This window comes from Heterodontus francisci, chromosome 5 (assembly GCF_036365525.1).
Source record: "Heterodontus francisci isolate sHetFra1 chromosome 5, sHetFra1.hap1, whole genome shotgun sequence".
NCBI lineage: Eukaryota > Metazoa > Chordata > Chondrichthyes > Heterodontiformes > Heterodontidae > Heterodontus > Heterodontus francisci.
Genome location: NC_090375.1, coordinates 150,777,198 through 150,796,304, shown reverse-complemented (window position 1 = coordinate 150,796,304; position 19,107 = coordinate 150,777,198). Strand labels below are relative to the sequence as shown.

General features: G+C 50.7%; 1 protein-coding gene across 1 annotated transcript; it reads left to right on the top strand.

Moving 5' to 3' along the window:
- Window positions 1-11,075: 11,075 nt before the first annotated feature.
- LOC137370284 (mucin-2-like) lies at window positions 11,076-16,219 on the top strand. The gene is made up of 2 exons (XM_068032662.1): window positions 11,076-11,615; window positions 15,362-16,219. Exons 1-2 carry the CDS (start codon window positions 11,076-11,078, stop codon window positions 16,217-16,219), a joined length of 1,398 nt encoding a protein of 465 aa, XP_067888763.1.
- Window positions 16,220-19,107: the final 2,888 nt, after the last annotated feature.

The window sequence follows — 19,107 nt, the reverse complement described above, 5'->3', positions numbered from 1 at the left end:
TACCTACTCCCAAGACTGACACTGTCAACAGATTCACTCCCAAGACTGATATTGTCAACAAACACTCTCCCAACATTGACAAGTGTCAACAAAGACTCTCCCAAGTCTGACACATCCAACAGACCCACTCCCAAGACTGACACTGTCTACATACCTATTCCCAAGACAGACACTGTCAACAAACACTCTCCCAAGATTGACAGTGGCAACAGACCCTCTCCCAAGATTGACAGTGGCAACAGACCCTCTCCCAAGACTGACACTGCCAATAGACCCTCTCCCAAGACTGACACTGCCAACAGACTCACTCCCAAGACTGACACTGGGAACAGACCCTCTCCCAAGACTGACATTGTCAACAAACACATCCCCCAAGACTCACACTGTCAACAGACCCTCTCCCATGACTGACTTTGTCAACAGACCCTCTCCAAAGACTGACACAGCCAATAGACCCACTCCCAAGACTGACTCTGCCAAAGGACCCTCTCCCAAGACTGACTCTGCCAAAGGACCCTCTCCCAAGACTGACACTGCCAACAGACCCTCTCCCAAGACTGACACGGTCAACAGCCCCTCTCCCAAGACTGACACTGTCTACATACCTACTCCCAAGACTGACACTGTCAACAGATTCACTCCCAAGACTGATATTGTCAACAAACACTCTCCCAAGATTGACAGTGGCAACAGACCCTCTCCCAAGACTGACACTGCCAATAGACCCTCTCCCAAGACTGACACTGCCAACAGACTCACTCCCAAGACTGACACTGGGAACAGACCCTCTCCCAAGACTGACATTGTCAACAAACACATCCCCCAAGACTCACACTGTCAACAGACCCTCTCCCATGACTGACTTTGTCAACAGACCCTCTCCAAAGACTGACACAGCCAATAGACCCACTCCCAAGACTGACTCTGCCAAAGGACCCTCTCCCAAGCCTGACACTGCCAACAGACCCTCTCCCAAGACTGACACGGTCAACAGCCCCTCTCCCAAGACTGACACTGTCAACAGACCTCCTCCCAAGACTGACACTGTCAACATACCTACTCTCAAAACTAACACTGCAAACAGACCCTCTCCCAAAACTGACTGTCAATAGACCCTCTCCCAAGACTGACACTGTCAACAGACCCTCTCCCAACACTGACACTGTCAACACACCTACTCCCAAGACTGACACGGTCAACACACCTACTCCCAAGACTGACACTGTCAATATACCTGCTCCCAAGACTGACACTGCCAATAGAGTCACTCCCAAGACTGACATTGTCATCAAACACTCTCCCAAGACTGACATTGTCAACTGACCCTCTCCCAAGACTGACACTGTCAACAGACCCTCTCCTAAGACTGACACTGCCAACAGACCGTCTCCCAAGACTGACACTGTCAACAGACCCTCTCCTAAGACTTACACTGCCAACAGACCCACTCCCAAGACGGACACTGTCAACCCACCCTCTCCCAAGACTGACACCGTCAACAGACCCACTCCCAAGACTGACACTGTCTACATACCTACTCCCAAGACTGACACTGTCAATAGAACCTCTCCCAAGACTGTCATTGTCAACAGACCCTCTCCCAAAACTGACACTGCAAACAGACCCTCTCCCAAGACTGACACTGCCAACAAACCTACTCCCAAGACTGAAAGTGTCAACATACCTACTCCCTAGACTGACACTGTCAACACACCTACTCCCAAGACTGATACTGCCAACAGACCCTCTCCCAAGACTGACACTGCAAACACACCCTCTCCCAAGACTGATACTGCAAACAGACCTACTCGGAAGAATGACACTGTCAACACACCCACTCCCAAGACTAACACTGTCAATGCACCTACTCCCAAGACTGACACTGTCAACAGATCGTCTCCCAAGACTGGCTCTGTCAGCAGACCCACTCCCAAGACTGACACTGTCAACAGACCAACTCCCAAGACTGACACTGTCAACATACCTACTCCCAAGATGGACACTGTCAACATACCGACTCCCAAGACTGAAACTGCCAACAGACCCACTCCCAAGACTGACACTGCCAACTGTCTCACTCCCAAGACTGACATTGTCAACAAACACTCTCCCAAGTCTGACATTGTCAACAGACCCTCTCCCAAGACTGACATTGTCAACAGACCCTCTCCCAAGACTGGCACTGTCAACTGTAACACTCCCAACACTGACATTGTCAACAGCCCTACTTCCAAGACTGACATTGTCAACAGACCTACTCCCAAGATTGACACTGTCAACATACCGACTCCCAAAACTGGCACTGCCAACAGACCCACTCCCAAGACCCACACTGTCAACAGACCCTCTCCCAAGACTGACACTGTCAACAGACTCACTCCCATGACTGACACTGCCAACAGACCCACTCCCAAAACTGACACTGTCTACAGACCCACTCCCAAGACTGACACTGTCTACATACCTACTCCCAAGACTGACACTGTCAACAGATTCACTCCCAAGACTGATATTGTCAACAAACACTCTCCCAACATTGACAAGTGTCAACAAAGACTCTCCCAAGTCTGACACATCCAACAGACCCACTCCCAAGACTGACACTGTCTACATACCTACTCCCAAGACAGACACTGTCAACAAACACTCTCCCAAGATTGACAGTGGCAACAGACCCTCTCCCAAGATTGACAGTGGCAACAGACCCTCTCCCAAGACTGACACTGCCAATAGACCCTCTCCCAAGACTGACACTGCCAACAGACTCACTCCCAAGACTGACACTGGGAACAGACCCTCTCCCAAGACTGACATTGTCAACAAACACATCCCCCAAGACTCACACTGTCAACAGACCCTCTCCCATGACTGACTTTGTCAACAGACCCTCTCCAAAGACTGACACAGCCAATAGACCCACTCCCAAGACTGACTCTGCCAAAGGACCCTCTCCCAAGACTGACACTGCCAACAGACCCTCTCCCAAGACTGACACGGTCAACAGCCCCTCTCCCAAGACTGACACTGTCTACATACCTACTCCCAAGACTGACACTGTCAACAGATTCACTCCCAAGACTGATATTGTCAACAAACACTCTCCCAAGATGGACAGTGGCAACAGACCCTCTCCCAAGACTGACACTGCCAATAGACCCTCTCCCAAGACTGACACTGCCAACAGACTCACTCCCAAGACTGACACTGGGAACAGACCCTCTCCCAAGACTGACATTGTCAACAAACACATCCCCCAAGACTCACACTGTCAACAGACCCTCTCCCATGACTGACTTTGTCAACAGACCCTCTCCAAAGACTGACACAGCCAATAGACCCACTCCCAAGACTGACTCTGCCAAAGGACCCTCTCCCAAGCCTGACACTGCCAACAGACCCTCTCCCAAGACTGACACGGTCAACAGCCCCTCTCCCAAGACTGACACTGTCAACATACCTACTCTCAAAACTAACACTGCAAACAGACCCTCTCCCAAAACTGACTGTCAATAGACCCTCTCCCAAGACTGACACTGTCAACAGACCCTCTCCCAACACTGACACTGTCAACACACCTACTCCCAAGACTGACACGGTCAACACACCTACTCCCAAGACTGACACTGTCAATATACCTGCTCCCAAGACTGACACTGCCAATAGAGTCACTCCCAAGACTGACATTGTCATCAAACACTCTCCCAAGACTGACATTGTCAACTGACCCTCTCCCAAGACTGACACTGTCAACAGACCCTCTCCTAAGACTGACACTGCCAACAGACCGTCTCCCAAGACTGACACTGTCAACAGACCCTCTCCTAAGACTTACACTGCCAACAGACCCACTCCCAAGACGGACACTGTCAACCCACCCTCTCCCAAGACTGACACCGTCAACAGACCCACTCCCAAGACTGACACTGTCTACATACCTACTCCCAAGACTGACACTGTCAATAGAACCTCTCCCAAGACTGTCATTGTCAACAGACCCTCTCCCAAAACTGACACTGCAAACAGACCCTCTCCCAAGACTGACACTGCCAACAAACCTACTCCCAAGACTGAAAGTGTCAACATACCTACTCCCTAGACTGACACTGTCAACACACCTACTCCCAAGACTGATACTGCCAACAGACCCTCTCCCAAGACTGACACTGCAAACAGACCTACTCCCAAGACTGACACTGTCAATACACACTACCAAGACTGACAATATCAACAGACCCTCTCCAAGTCTGACACTGTCACCAGACCCACTCACAAGACTGACACTGCAAACACACCCTCTCCCAAGACTGATACTGCAAACAGACCTACTCGGAAGAATGACACTGTCAACACACCCACTCCCAAGACTAACACTGTCAATGCACCTACTCCCAAGACTGACACTGTCAACAGATCGTCTCCCAAGACTGGCTCTGTCAGCAGACCCACTCCCAAGACTGACACTGTCAACAGACCAACTCCCAAGACTGACACTGTCAACATACCTACTCCCAAGATGGACACTGTCAACATACCAACTCCCAAGACTGAAACTGCCAACAGACCCACTCCCAAGACTGACACTGCCAACTGTCTCACTCCCAAGACTGACATTGTCAACAAACACTCTCCCAAGTCTGACATTGTCAACAGACCCTCTCCCAAGACTGACATTGTCAACAGACCCTCTCCCAAGACTGGCACTGTCAACTGTAACACTCCCAACACTGACATTGTCAACAGACCTACTTCCAAGACTGACATTGTCAACAGACCTACTCCCAAGATTGACACTGTCAACATACCGACTCCCAAAACTGGCACTGCCAACAGACCCACTCCCAAGACCCATACTGTCAACAGACCCTCTCCCAAGACTGACACTGTCAACAGACTCACTCCCATGACTGACACTGCCAACAGACCCACTCCCAAAACTGACACTGTCTACAGACCCACTCCCAAGACTGACACTGTCAACAGATTCACTCCCAAGACTGATATTGTCAACAAACACTCTCCCAACATTGACAAGTGTCAACAAACACTCTCCCAAGTCTGACACATCCAACAGACCCACTCCCAAGACTGACACTGTCTACATACCTACTCCCAAGACAGACACTGTCAACAAACACTCTCCCAAGATTGACAGTGGCAACAGACCCTCTCCCAAGACTGACACTGCCAATAGACCCTCTCCCAAGACTGACACTGCCAACAGACCCTCTCCCAAGACTGACACTGTCAACAGACTCACTCCCATGACTGACACTGCCAACAGACCCACTCCCAAAACTGAGACTGTCTACAGACCCACTCCCAAGACTGACACTGTCTACATACCTACTCCCAAGACTGACACTGTCAACAGATTCACTCCCAAGACTGATATTGTCAACAAACACTCTCCCAACATTGACAGTGTCAACAAACACACTCCCAAGTCTGACACATCCAACAGACCCACTCCCAAGACTGACACTGTCTACATACCTACTCCCAAGACTGACACTGTCAACAGATTCACTCCCAAGACTGATATTGTCAACAAACACTCTCCCAAGATTGACAGTGGCAACAGACCCTCTCCCAAGACTGACACTGCCAATAGACCCTCTCCCAAGACTGACACTGCCAACAGACCCTCTCCAAAGACTGACACTGCCAACAGACTCACTCCCAAGACTGACACTGGGAACAGACCCTCTCCCAAGACTGACATTGTCAACAAACACATCCCCCAAGACTCACACTGTCAACAGACCCTCTCCCATGACTGACTTTGTCAACAGACCCTCTCCAAAGACTGACACAGCCAATAGACCCACTCCCAAGACTGACACTGCCAACAGACCCTCTCCCAAGACTGACACGGTCAACAGCCCCTCTCCCAAGACTGACACTGTCAACAGACCTCCTCCCAAGACTGACACTGTCAACATACCTACTCTCAAAACTAACACTGCAAACAGACCCTCTCCCAAAACTGACTGTCAATAGACCCTCTCCCAAGACTGACACTGTCAACAGACCCTCTCCCAACACTGACACTGTCAACACACCTACTCCCAAGACTGACACGGTCAACACACCTACTCCCAAGACTGACACTGTCAATATACCTGCTCCCAAGATGACACTGCCAATAGAGTCACTCCCAAGACTGACATTGTCATCAAACACTCTCCCAAGACTGACATTGTCAACTGACCCTCTCCCAAGACTGACACTGTCAACAGACCCTCTCCTAAGACTGACACTGCCAACAGACCGTCTCCCAAGACTGACACTGTCAACAGACCCTCTCCTAAGACTTACACTGCCAATAGACCCACTCCCAAGACGGACACTGTCAACCCACCCTCTCCCAAGACTGACACCGTCAACATACCTACTCCCAAAACTGACACTGCAAACACACCCTCTCCCAAGACTGACCCCGCCAACTGACCTACTCCCAAGACTGACACTGTCAACACACCTACTCCCAAGACTGACACTGTCAATACACCTACTCCCAAGACTGACACTGTCAACATACCTACTCCCAAGACTGATACTGTCAACAGACCCTCTCCCAAGACTGACACTGCAAACAGACCCTCTCCCAAGACTGACACTGCAAACAGACCTACTCCCAAGATTGACACTGTCAACACACTTACTCCCAAGACTGACACTGTCAACATACCTACTCCCAAGACTGACACTGTCAACATACCTACTCCCAAGACTGACACTGCAAACAGACCCTCTCCCAAGACTGACACTGCCAACTGACCTACTCCCAAGACTGACACTGTCAACACACCCACTCCCAAGACTGATACTGTCAACAGCCCCTCTCCCAAGACTGACACTGCAAACAGACCCTCTCCCAAGACTGACACTGCAAACAGACCTACTCCCAAGATTGACACTGTCAACACACTTACTCCCAAGACTGACACTGTCTACATACCTACTCCCAAGACTGACACTGTCAACGCACCTACTCCGAAGACTGATAATGTCAACTCACCTACTCCCAAGACTGTAAATGTCAACATACCTACTCCCAAAACTGACACTGCAAACACACCCTCTCCCAAGACTGACACTGTCAATACACCTACTCCCAAGACTGACACTGTCAATACACACTCCCAAGACTGACAATATCAACAGACCCTCTCCCAAGTCTGACACTGTCAACAGACCCACTCACAAGACTGACACTGCAAACACACCCTCTCCCAAGACTGATACTGCAAACAGACCTACTCGGAAGAATGACACTGTCACCACACCCACTCCCAAGACTGACACTGTCAACATACCAACTCCCAAGATGGACACTGTCAATATACCGACTTCCAAGACTGAAACTGCCAACAGACCCACTCCCAAGACTGACACTGACAACAGACCCACTCCCAAGACTGACACTGACAACAGATTCACTCCCAAGACTGACATTGTCAACAAACACTCTCCCAACATTGACAGTGTCAACAAACACTCTCCCAAGTCTGACACATCCAACAGACCCACTCCCAAGACTGACACTGTCTACATACCTACTCCCAAGACTGACACTGGGAACAGACCCTCTCCCAAGACTGACATTGTCAACAAACACTCCCCCAAGACTCACACTGTCAACAGACCCTCTCCCAAGACTGACTTTGTCAACAGACCCTCTCCAAAGACTGACACAGCCAATAGACCCACTCCCAAGACTGACACTGCCAAAGGACCCTCTCCCAAGACTGACACTGCCAAAGGACCCTCTCCCAAGACTGACACTGTCAACAGACCCTCTCCTAAGTCTGACACTGCCAATAGACCCCCTCCCAATTCTGACGCTGCCATCAGACCCTCTCCCAAGACTGACACTGTCAACAGCCCCTCTCTCAAGACTGACACTGTCAACAGACCTACTCTCAAAACTAACACTGCAAACAGACCCTCTCCCAAAACTGACACTGTCAATAGACCCTCTCCCAAGACTGACACTGTCAACAGACCCTCTCCCAACACTGACACTGTCAACACACCTACTCCCAAGACTGACACTGTCAATGTAACTGCTCCCAAGACTGACACTGCCAATAGAGTCACTCCCAAGACGGACACTGTCAACCCACCCTCTCCCAAGACTGACACCGTCAACAGACCCACTCCCAAGACTGACACTGTCAACCCACCCTCTCCCAAGACTGACACCGTCAACAGACCCACTCCCAAGACTGACACTGTCTACATACCTACTCCCAAGACTGACACTGTCAACAGATTCACTCCGAAGACTGATATTATCAACTAACACTCTCCCAACATTGACAGTGTCAACAAACACTCTCCCAAGTCTGACAATGCCAACAGACCCACTCCCAAGACTGACACTGTCTACATACCTACTCCCAAGACTGACACTGTCAACAGATTCACTCCCAAGACTGATATTGTCAACAAATACTCTCCCAAGATTGACAGTGGCAACAGACCCTCTCCCAAGACTGACACTGCCAATAGACCCTCTCCCAAGACTGACACTGCCAACAGACCCTCTCCAATGACTGACACTGTCAACAGACTCACTCCCAAGACTGACACTGGGAACAGGCCCTCTCCCAAGACTGACATTGTCAACAAACGCTCCCCCAAGACTCACACTGTCAACAGACCCTCTCCCAAGAGTGACTTTGTCAACAGACCCTCTCCAAGGACTGACACAGCCAATAGACCCACTCCCAAGACTGACACTGCGCAAAGACCCTCTCCCATGACTGACACTGGCAACAGACCCTCTCCTAAGTCTGACTGCCAACAGACCCTCTCCCAAGACTGACGCTGCCAACAGACCCTCTCCCAAGACTGACACTGTCAACAGCCCCTCTCCCAAGACTGACACTGTCAACAGACCTCCTCCCAAGACTGACACTGTCAACATACCTACTCTCAAAACTAACACTGCAAACAGACCCTCTCCCAAAAATGACACTGCCAACAGACCTACTCCCAAGACTGACAATGTCAACAAACCTACTCTCAAGACTGACACTGTCAATAGACCCTCTCCCAACACTGACACGGTCAACACACCTACTCCCAAGACTGACACTGTCAATACACCTACTCCCAAGACTGACACTGTCAACAGACCGTCTCCCAAGACTGACACTGTCTACATACCTACTCCCAAGACAGACACTGTCAACAAACACTCTCCCAAGATTGACAGTGGCAACAGACCCTCTCCCAAGATTGACAGTGGCAACAGACCCTCTCCCAAGACTGACACTGCCAATAGACCCTCTCCCAAGACTGACACTGCCAACAGACTCACTCCCAAGACTGACACTGGGAACAGACCCTCTCCCAAGACTGACATTGTCAACAAACACATCCCCCAAGACTCACACTGTCAACAGACCCTCTCCCATGACTGACTTTGTCAACAGACCCTCTCCAAAGACTGACACAGCCAATAGACCCACTCCCAAGACTGACTCTGCCAAAGGACCCTCTCCCAAGACTGACACTGCCAACAGACCCTCTCCCAAGACTGACACGGTCAACAGCCCCTCTCCCAAGACTGACACTGTCTACATACCTACTCCCAAGACTGACACTGTCAACAGATTCACTCCCAAGACTGATATTGTCAACAAACACTCTCCCAAGATGGACAGTGGCAACAGACCCTCTCCCAAGACTGACACTGCCAATAGACCCTCTCCCAAGACTGACACTGCCAACAGACTCACTCCCAAGACTGACACTGGGAACAGACCCTCTCCCAAGACTGACATTGTCAACAAACACATCCCCCAAGACTCACACTGTCAACAGACCCTCTCCCATGACTGACTTTGTCAACAGACCCTCTCCAAAGACTGACACAGCCAATAGACCCACTCCCAAGACTGACTCTGCCAAAGGACCCTCTCCCAAGCCTGACACTGCCAACAGACCCTCTCCCAAGACTGACACGGTCAACAGCCCCTCTCCCAAGACTGACACTGTCAACATACCTACTCTCAAAACTAACACTGCAAACAGACCCTCTCCCAAAACTGACTGTCAATAGACCCTCTCCCAAGACTGACACTGTCAACAGACCCTCTCCCAACACTGACACTGTCAACACACCTACTCCCAAGACTGACACGGTCAACACACCTACTCCCAAGACTGACACTGTCAATATACCTGCTCCCAAGACTGACACTGCCAATAGAGTCACTCCCAAGACTGACATTGTCATCAAACACTCTCCCAAGACTGACATTGTCAACTGACCCTCTCCCAAGACTGACACTGTCAACAGACCCTCTCCTAAGACTGACACTGCCAACAGACCGTCTCCCAAGACTGACACTGTCAACAGACCCTCTCCTAAGACTTACACTGCCAACAGACCCACTCCCAAGACGGACACTGTCAACCCACCCTCTCCCAAGACTGACACCGTCAACAGACCCACTCCCAAGACTGACACTGTCTACATACCTACTCCCAAGACTGACACTGTCAATAGAACCTCTCCCAAGACTGTCATTGTCAACAGACCCTCTCCCAAAACTGACACTGCAAACAGACCCTCTCCCAAGACTGACACTGCCAACAAACCTACTCCCAAGACTGAAAGTGTCAACATACCTACTCCCTAGACTGACACTGTCAACACACCTACTCCCAAGACTGATACTGCCAACAGACCCTCTCCCAAGACTGACACTGCAAACAGACCTACTCCCAAGACTGACACTGTCAATACACACTACCAAGACTGACAATATCAACAGACCCTCTCCAAGTCTGACACTGTCACCAGACCCACTCACAAGACTGACACTGCAAACACACCCTCTCCCAAGACTGATACTGCAAACAGACCTACTCGGAAGAATGACACTGTCAACACACCCACTCCCAAGACTAACACTGTCAATGCACCTACTCCCAAGACTGACACTGTCAACAGATCGTCTCCCAAGACTGGCTCTGTCAGCAGACCCACTCCCAAGACTGACACTGTCAACAGACCAACTCCCAAGACTGACACTGTCAACATACCTACTCCCAAGATGGACACTGTCAACATACCAACTCCCAAGACTGAAACTGCCAACAGACCCACTCCCAAGACTGACACTGCCAACTGTCTCACTCCCAAGACTGACATTGTCAACAAACACTCTCCCAAGTCTGACATTGTCAACAGACCCTCTCCCAAGACTGACATTGTCAACAGACCCTCTCCCAAGACTGGCACTGTCAACTGTAACACTCCCAACACTGACATTGTCAACAGACCTACTTCCAAGACTGACATTGTCAACAGACCTACTCCCAAGATTGACACTGTCAACATACCGACTCCCAAAACTGGCACTGCCAACAGACCCACTCCCAAGACCCATACTGTCAACAGACCCTCTCCCAAGACTGACACTGTCAACAGACTCACTCCCATGACTGACACTGCCAACAGACCCACTCCCAAAACTGACACTGTCTACAGACCCACTCCCAAGACTGACACTGTCAACAGATTCACTCCCAAGACTGATATTGTCAACAAACACTCTCCCAACATTGACAAGTGTCAACAAACACTCTCCCAAGTCTGACACATCCAACAGACCCACTCCCAAGACTGACACTGTCTACATACCTACTCCCAAGACAGACACTGTCAACAAACACTCTCCCAAGATTGACAGTGGCAACAGACCCTCTCCCAAGACTGACACTGCCAATAGACCCTCTCCCAAGACTGACACTGCCAACAGACCCTCTCCCAAGACTGACACTGTCAACAGACTCACTCCCATGACTGACACTGCCAACAGACCCACTCCCAAAACTGAGACTGTCTACAGACCCACTCCCAAGACTGACACTGTCTACATACCTACTCCCAAGACTGACACTGTCAACAGATTCACTCCCAAGACTGATATTGTCAACAAACACTCTCCCAACATTGACAGTGTCAACAAACACACTCCCAAGTCTGACACATCCAACAGACCCACTCCCAAGACTGACACTGTCTACATACCTACTCCCAAGACTGACACTGTCAACAGATTCACTCCCAAGACTGATATTGTCAACAAACACTCTCCCAAGATTGACAGTGGCAACAGACCCTCTCCCAAGACTGACACTGCCAATAGACCCTCTCCCAAGACTGACACTGCCAACAGACCCTCTCCAAAGACTGACACTGCCAACAGACTCACTCCCAAGACTGACACTGGGAACAGACCCTCTCCCAAGACTGACATTGTCAACAAACACATCCCCCAAGACTCACACTGTCAACAGACCCTCTCCCATGACTGACTTTGTCAACAGACCCTCTCCAAAGACTGACACAGCCAATAGACCCACTCCCAAGACTGACACTGCCAACAGACCCTCTCCCAAGACTGACACGGTCAACAGCCCCTCTCCCAAGACTGACACTGTCAACAGACCTCCTCCCAAGACTGACACTGTCAACATACCTACTCTCAAAACTAACACTGCAAACAGACCCTCTCCCAAAACTGACTGTCAATAGACCCTCTCCCAAGACTGACACTGTCAACAGACCCTCTCCCAACACTGACACTGTCAACACACCTACTCCCAAGACTGACACGGTCAACACACCTACTCCCAAGACTGACACTGTCAATATACCTGCTCCCAAGACTGACACTGCCAATAGAGTCACTCCCAAGACTGACATTGTCATCAAACACTCTCCCAAGACTGACATTGTCAACTGACCCTCTCCCAAGACTGACACTGTCAACAGACCCTCTCCTAAGACTGACACTGCCAACAGACCGTCTCCCAAGACTGACACTGTCAACAGACCCTCTCCTAAGACTTACACTGCCAATAGACCCACTCCCAAGACGGACACTGTCAACCCACCCTCTCCCAAGACTGACACCGTCAACATACCTACTCCCAAAACTGACACTGCAAACACACCCTCTCCCAAGACTGACCCCGCCAACTGACCTACTCCCAAGACTGACACTGTCAACACACCTACTCCCAAGACTGACACTGTCAATACACCTACTCCCAAGACTGACACTGTCAACATACCTACTCCCAAGACTGATACTGTCAACAGACCCTCTCCCAAGACTGACACTGCAAACAGACCCTCTCCCAAGACTGACACTGCAAACAGACCTACTCCCAAGATTGACACTGTCAACACACTTACTCCCAAGACTGACACTGTCAACATACCTACTCCCAAGACTGACACTGTCAACATACCTACTCCCAAGACTGACACTGCAAACAGACCCTCTCCCAAGACTGACACTGCCAACTGACCTACTCCCAAGACTGACACTGTCAACAGCCCCTCTCCCAAGACTGACACTGCAAACAGACCCTCTCCCAAGACTGACACTGCAAACAGACCTACTCCCAAGATTGACACTGTCAACACACTTACTCCCAAGACTGACACTGTCTACATACCTACTCCCAAGACTGACACTGTCAACGCACCTACTCCGAAGACTGATAATGTCAACTCACCTACTCCCAAGACTGTAAATGTCAACATACCTACTCCCAAAACTGACACTGCAAACACACCCTCTCCCAAGACTGACACTGTCAATACACCTACTCCCAAGACTGACACTGTCAATACACACTCCCAAGACTGACAATATCAACAGACCCTCTCCCAAGTCTGACACTGTCAACAGACCCACTCACAAGACTGACACTGCAAACACACCCTCTCCCAAGACTGATACTGCAAACAGACCTACTCGGAAGAATGACACTGTCACCACACCCATTCCCAAGACTGACACTGTCAACATACCAACTCCCAAGATGGACACTGTCAATATACCGACTTCCAAGACTGAAACTGCCAACAGACCCACTCCCAAGACTGACACTGTCAACAGACCCACTCCCAAGACTGACACTGACAACAGATTCACTCCCAAGACTGACATTGTCAACAAACACTCTCCCAACATTGACAGTGTCAACAAACACTCTCCCAAGTCTGACACATCCAACAGACCCACTCCCAAGACTGACACTGTCTACATACCTACTCCCAAGACTGACACTGGGAACAGACCCTCTCCCAAGACTGACATTGTCAACAAACACTCCCCCAAGACTCACACTGTCAACAGACCCTCTCCCAAGACTGACTTTGTCAACAGACCCTCTCCAAAGACTGACACAGCCAATAGACCCACTCCCAAGACTGACACTGCCAAAGGACCCTCTCCCAAGACTGACACTGCCAAAGGACCCTCTCCCAAGACTGACACTGTCAACAGACCCTCTCCTAAGTCTGACACTGCCAATAGACCCTCTCCCAATTCTGACGCTGCCATCAGACCCTCTCCCAAGACTGACACTGTCAACAGCCCCTCTCTCAAGACTGACACTGTCAACAGACCTACTCTCAAAACTAACACTGCAAACAGACCCTCTCCCAAAACTGACACTGTCAATAGACCCTCTCCCAAGACTGACACTGTCAACAGACCCTCTCCCAACACTGACACTGTCAACACACCTACTCCCAAGACTGACACTGTCAATGTAACTGCTCCCAAGACTGACACTGCCAATAGAGTCACTCCCAAGACGGACACTGTCAACCCACCCTCTCCCAAGACTGACACCGTCAACAGACCCACTCCCAAGACTGACACTGTCAACCCACCCTCTCCCAAGACTGACACCGTCAACAGACCCACTCCCAAGACTGACACTGTCTACATACCTACTCCCAAGACTGACACTGTCAACAGATTCACTCCGAAGACTGATATTATCAACTAACACTCTCCCAACATTGACAGTGTCAACAAACACTCTCCCAAGTCTGACAATGCCAACAGACCCACTCCCAAGACTGACACTGTCTACATACCTACTCCCAAGACTGACACTGTCAACAGATTCACTCCCAAGACTGATATTGTCAACAAATACTCTCCCAAGATTGACAGTGGCAACAGACCCTCTCCCAAGACTGACACTGCCAATAGACCCTCTCCCAAGACTGACACTGCCAACAGACCCTCTCCAATGACTGACACTGTCAACAGACTCACTCCCAAGACTGACACTGGGAACAGGCCCTCTCCCAAGACTGACATTGTCAACAAACGCTCCCCCAAGACTCACACTGTCAACAGACCCTCTCCCAAGAGTGACTTTGTCAACAGACCCTCTCCAAGGACTGACACAGCCAATAGACCCACTCCCAAGACTGACACTGCGCAAAGACCCTCTCCCATGACTGACACTGGCAACAGACCCTCTCCTAAGTCTGACTGCCAACAGACCCTCTCCCAAGACTGACGCTGCCAACAGACCCTCTCCCAAGACTGACACTGTCAACAGCCCCTCTCCCAAGACTGACACTGTCAACAGACCTCCTCCCAAGACTGACACTGTCAACATACCTACTCTCAAAACTAACACTGCAAACAGACCCTCTCCCAAAAATGACACTGCCAACAGACCTACTCCCAAGACTGACAATGTCAACAAACCTACTCTCAAGACTGACACTGTCAATAGACCCTCTCCCAACACTGACACGGTCAACACACCTACTCCCAAGACTGACACTGTCAATACACCTACTCCCAAGACTGACACTGTCAACAGACCGTCTCCCAAGACTGACACTGCCTATAGACCCACTCCCAAGACGGACATTGTCAACCCACCCTCTCCTAAGACTGACACTGCCAATAGACCCTCACCCAAGACTGACACTGCCAACAGACCCTCTCCCAAGACTAACACTGTCAACAGACCCTCTCCTAAGACTGACACTGCCTATAGACCCACTCCCAAGACGGACATTGTCAACCCACCCTCTCCTAAGACTGACACTGCCAATAGACCCTCACCCAAGACTGACACTGCCAATAGACCCTCTCCCAAGATTGACACTGCCAACAGACCCTCTCCCAAGACTGACATTATCAACAGACCGTCTCCCAAGACTGACACTGTCAACAGACGCTCTCCCAAGACTGACATTGTCAACAGACCCTCTCCCAAGTCTGGCACTGTCAACAGACCCTCTCCCAAGACTGACATTGTCAACAGACCCACGCCCAAGACTGACATTGTCAACAGACGACCTCCCAAGACTGACATTGTCAACAGACCCTTTCCCAAGACTGACACTGTCAACTGACCCTATCCGAAGACTGACACTGTCAACATACCTACTCCCAAAACTGACACTGCAAATAGACCCTCTCCCAAGATTGACATTGTCAACTGACCTACTCCCAAGACAGACATTGTCAACAGACCCTCTCCCAAGTCTGGCACTGTCAACAGACCCTCTCCCAAGACTGACATTGTCAACAGACCCACGCCCAAGACTGACATTGTCAACAGAACTACTCCCAAGACTCACATTGTCAACTGACCCTCTCCAAGGACTGACACGGTCAACAGACTCTCTCCCAAGACTGACACTGCCAATCGGCCCTCTCCCAAGCTTGACACTATCAACAGACCCTCTCCCAGCCTCACTCTCCTGAACACTGACACACTCATCAGCCTCACTCTCCTCAACACTGACACTCTCATCAGCCTCACACTCCTCAACACTGACACTCTCATCAGCCTCACTCTCCTCAACCCTGACACTCTCATCGGTCTCACACTCCTCCACACTAACACTCTCATCAGCCTCACACTCCACCACACTGACACTCTCATCGGTCTCACTCTCCTCCACAATGACACTCTCATCGGCCTCACACTCCTCAACACTGACACTCTCATTGGTCTCACTCCTCCACACTGACACTCTCATCGGTCTCACTCTCCTCCACACTGACACTCTCATCGGCCTCACACTCCTCAACAATGACATTCTCATCGGTCTCACTCTCCTCCACACTGACACTCTCATCGACCTCACACTCCTCAACACTGACACTCTCATCGGTCTCACACTCCTCAACACTGACACTCTCATCGGTCTCACTCTCCTCCACACTGACACTCTCATCGGCCTCACACTCCTCAACACTGACACTCTCATCGGCCTCACTCTCCTCAAAACTGACACTCTCATCGGTCTCACTCTCCTCAACACTGACACTCTCATCGGCCTGACTCTCCTCAACACTGACACTCTCATCAGCCTGACTCTCATCAGCCTCACTCTCCTGAACACTGACACTCTCATCAGCCTCACTCTCATCAGCCTCACACTCCTCAACACTGACACATCAGCCTCCCTCTCCTCAACCCTGACACTCTCATCGGTCTCACTCTCCTCCACACTGACACTCTAATCAGCCTCACACTCATCAGTCTCACTCTCCTGAACACTGACACTCTCATCAGCTTCACTCTCCTCAACACCGACACTCTCATCAGCCTCACTCTCATCAGCCTCACTCTCCTGAACACTGACACTCTCATCAGCCTCACACTCATCAGTCTCACTCTCCTGAACACTGACACTCTCATCAGCCTCACTCTCCTCAACACCGACACTCTCATCAGCCTCACTCTCATCAGCCTCACTCTCCTGAACACTGACACTCTCATCAGCCTCACTCTCATCAGTCTCACTCTCCTCAACACTGACACTCTCATCAGCCTCACATTCCTCAACACTGACACTCTCATCGGTCTCACTCTCCTCCACACTGACACTCTCATCAGCCTCACTCTCCTCCACACTGACACTCTCATCAGCCTCCCTGTCCTCAACCCTGACACTCTCATCGGTCTCGCTCTCCTCCACACTGACACTCTCATCAGCCTCACTCTCCTCCACACTGACACTCTCATCAGCCTCACACTCCTCAACACTGACACTCTCATCAGCCTCACACTCCTCCACACTGACACTCTCATCAGCCTCACACTCCTCGACACTGACACTCTCACCAGCCTCCCTCTCCTCAACCCTGACACTCTCATCGGTCTGAAACTCCTCCACACTGACACTCTCATCAGCCTCACTCTCCTGCACACTGACAACCTCATCAGCCTCCCTCTCCTCAACCCTGACACTCTCATCAGCCTCACACTTCTCCACACTGACACTCTCATCGGCCTCACTCTCCTCCACACTGACACTCTCATCAGCCTCACTCTCATCAGCTTCACTCTCCTGAACACTGACACTCTCATCAGCCTCACTCTCCTCAACACTGACACTCTCATCAGCCTCACAGTCCTTAACACTGACACTCTCATCGGTCTCTCTCTCCTCCACACTGACACTCTCATCAGCCTCACTCTCATCAGCCTCACTCTCCTGAACACTGACACTCTCATCAGCCTTACTCTCCTCAACACTGACACTCTCATCAGCCTCACACTCCTCAACACTGACACTCTCATCAGCCTCACTCTCATCAGCCTCACTCTCCTGAAAACTGACACTCATCAGCCTCACTCTCATCAGCCTCACTCTCATCAGCCTCACTCTCCTCAACACTGACACTCTCATCAGCCTCACTCTCATCGGCCTCACTCTCCTCAACACTGACACTCTCATCAGCCTCACTTTCATCAGCCTCACTCTCCTCAACACTGACACTCTCATCAGCCTCACTCTCCTCAACACTGACACTCTCATCAGCCTCACTCTCATCAGCCTCACTCTCCTCAACACTGACACTCTCATCAGCCTCACTCTCATCGGCCTCACTCTCCTCAACACTGACACTCTCATCAGCCTCACTTTCATCAGCCTCACTCTCCTCAACACTGACACTCTCATCAGCCTCACTCTCCTCAACACTGACACTCTCATCAGCCTCACTCTCATCAGCCTCACTCTCCTCAACACTGACACTCTCATCAGCCTCACTCTCATCGGCCTCACTCTCCTCAACACTGACACTCATCAGCCTCACTCTCCTCAACACTGACACTCTCATCAGCCTCACTCTCCTCAACACTGACACTCTCATCAGCCTCACACTCCTCAACACTGACACTCTCATCGGCCTCACTCTCCTCAACACTGACACTCTCATCAGCCTCACTCTCATCAGCCTCACTCTCCTCAACACTGACACTCTCATCAGCCTCACTCTCCTC

Excerpts from the sequence above, each read along its gene's own strand:
- LOC137370284 (XM_068032662.1), top strand. The coding sequence starts at position 11,076 with ATGGACACTGTCAACATACCAACTCCCAAGACTGAAACTGCCAACAGA. Across the intron at positions 11,616-15,361 it reads GTCAACAAACACTCTCCCAA|ACTGACGCTGCCAACAGACC; the intron begins GTCTGACACATC and ends CCCTCTCCCAAG.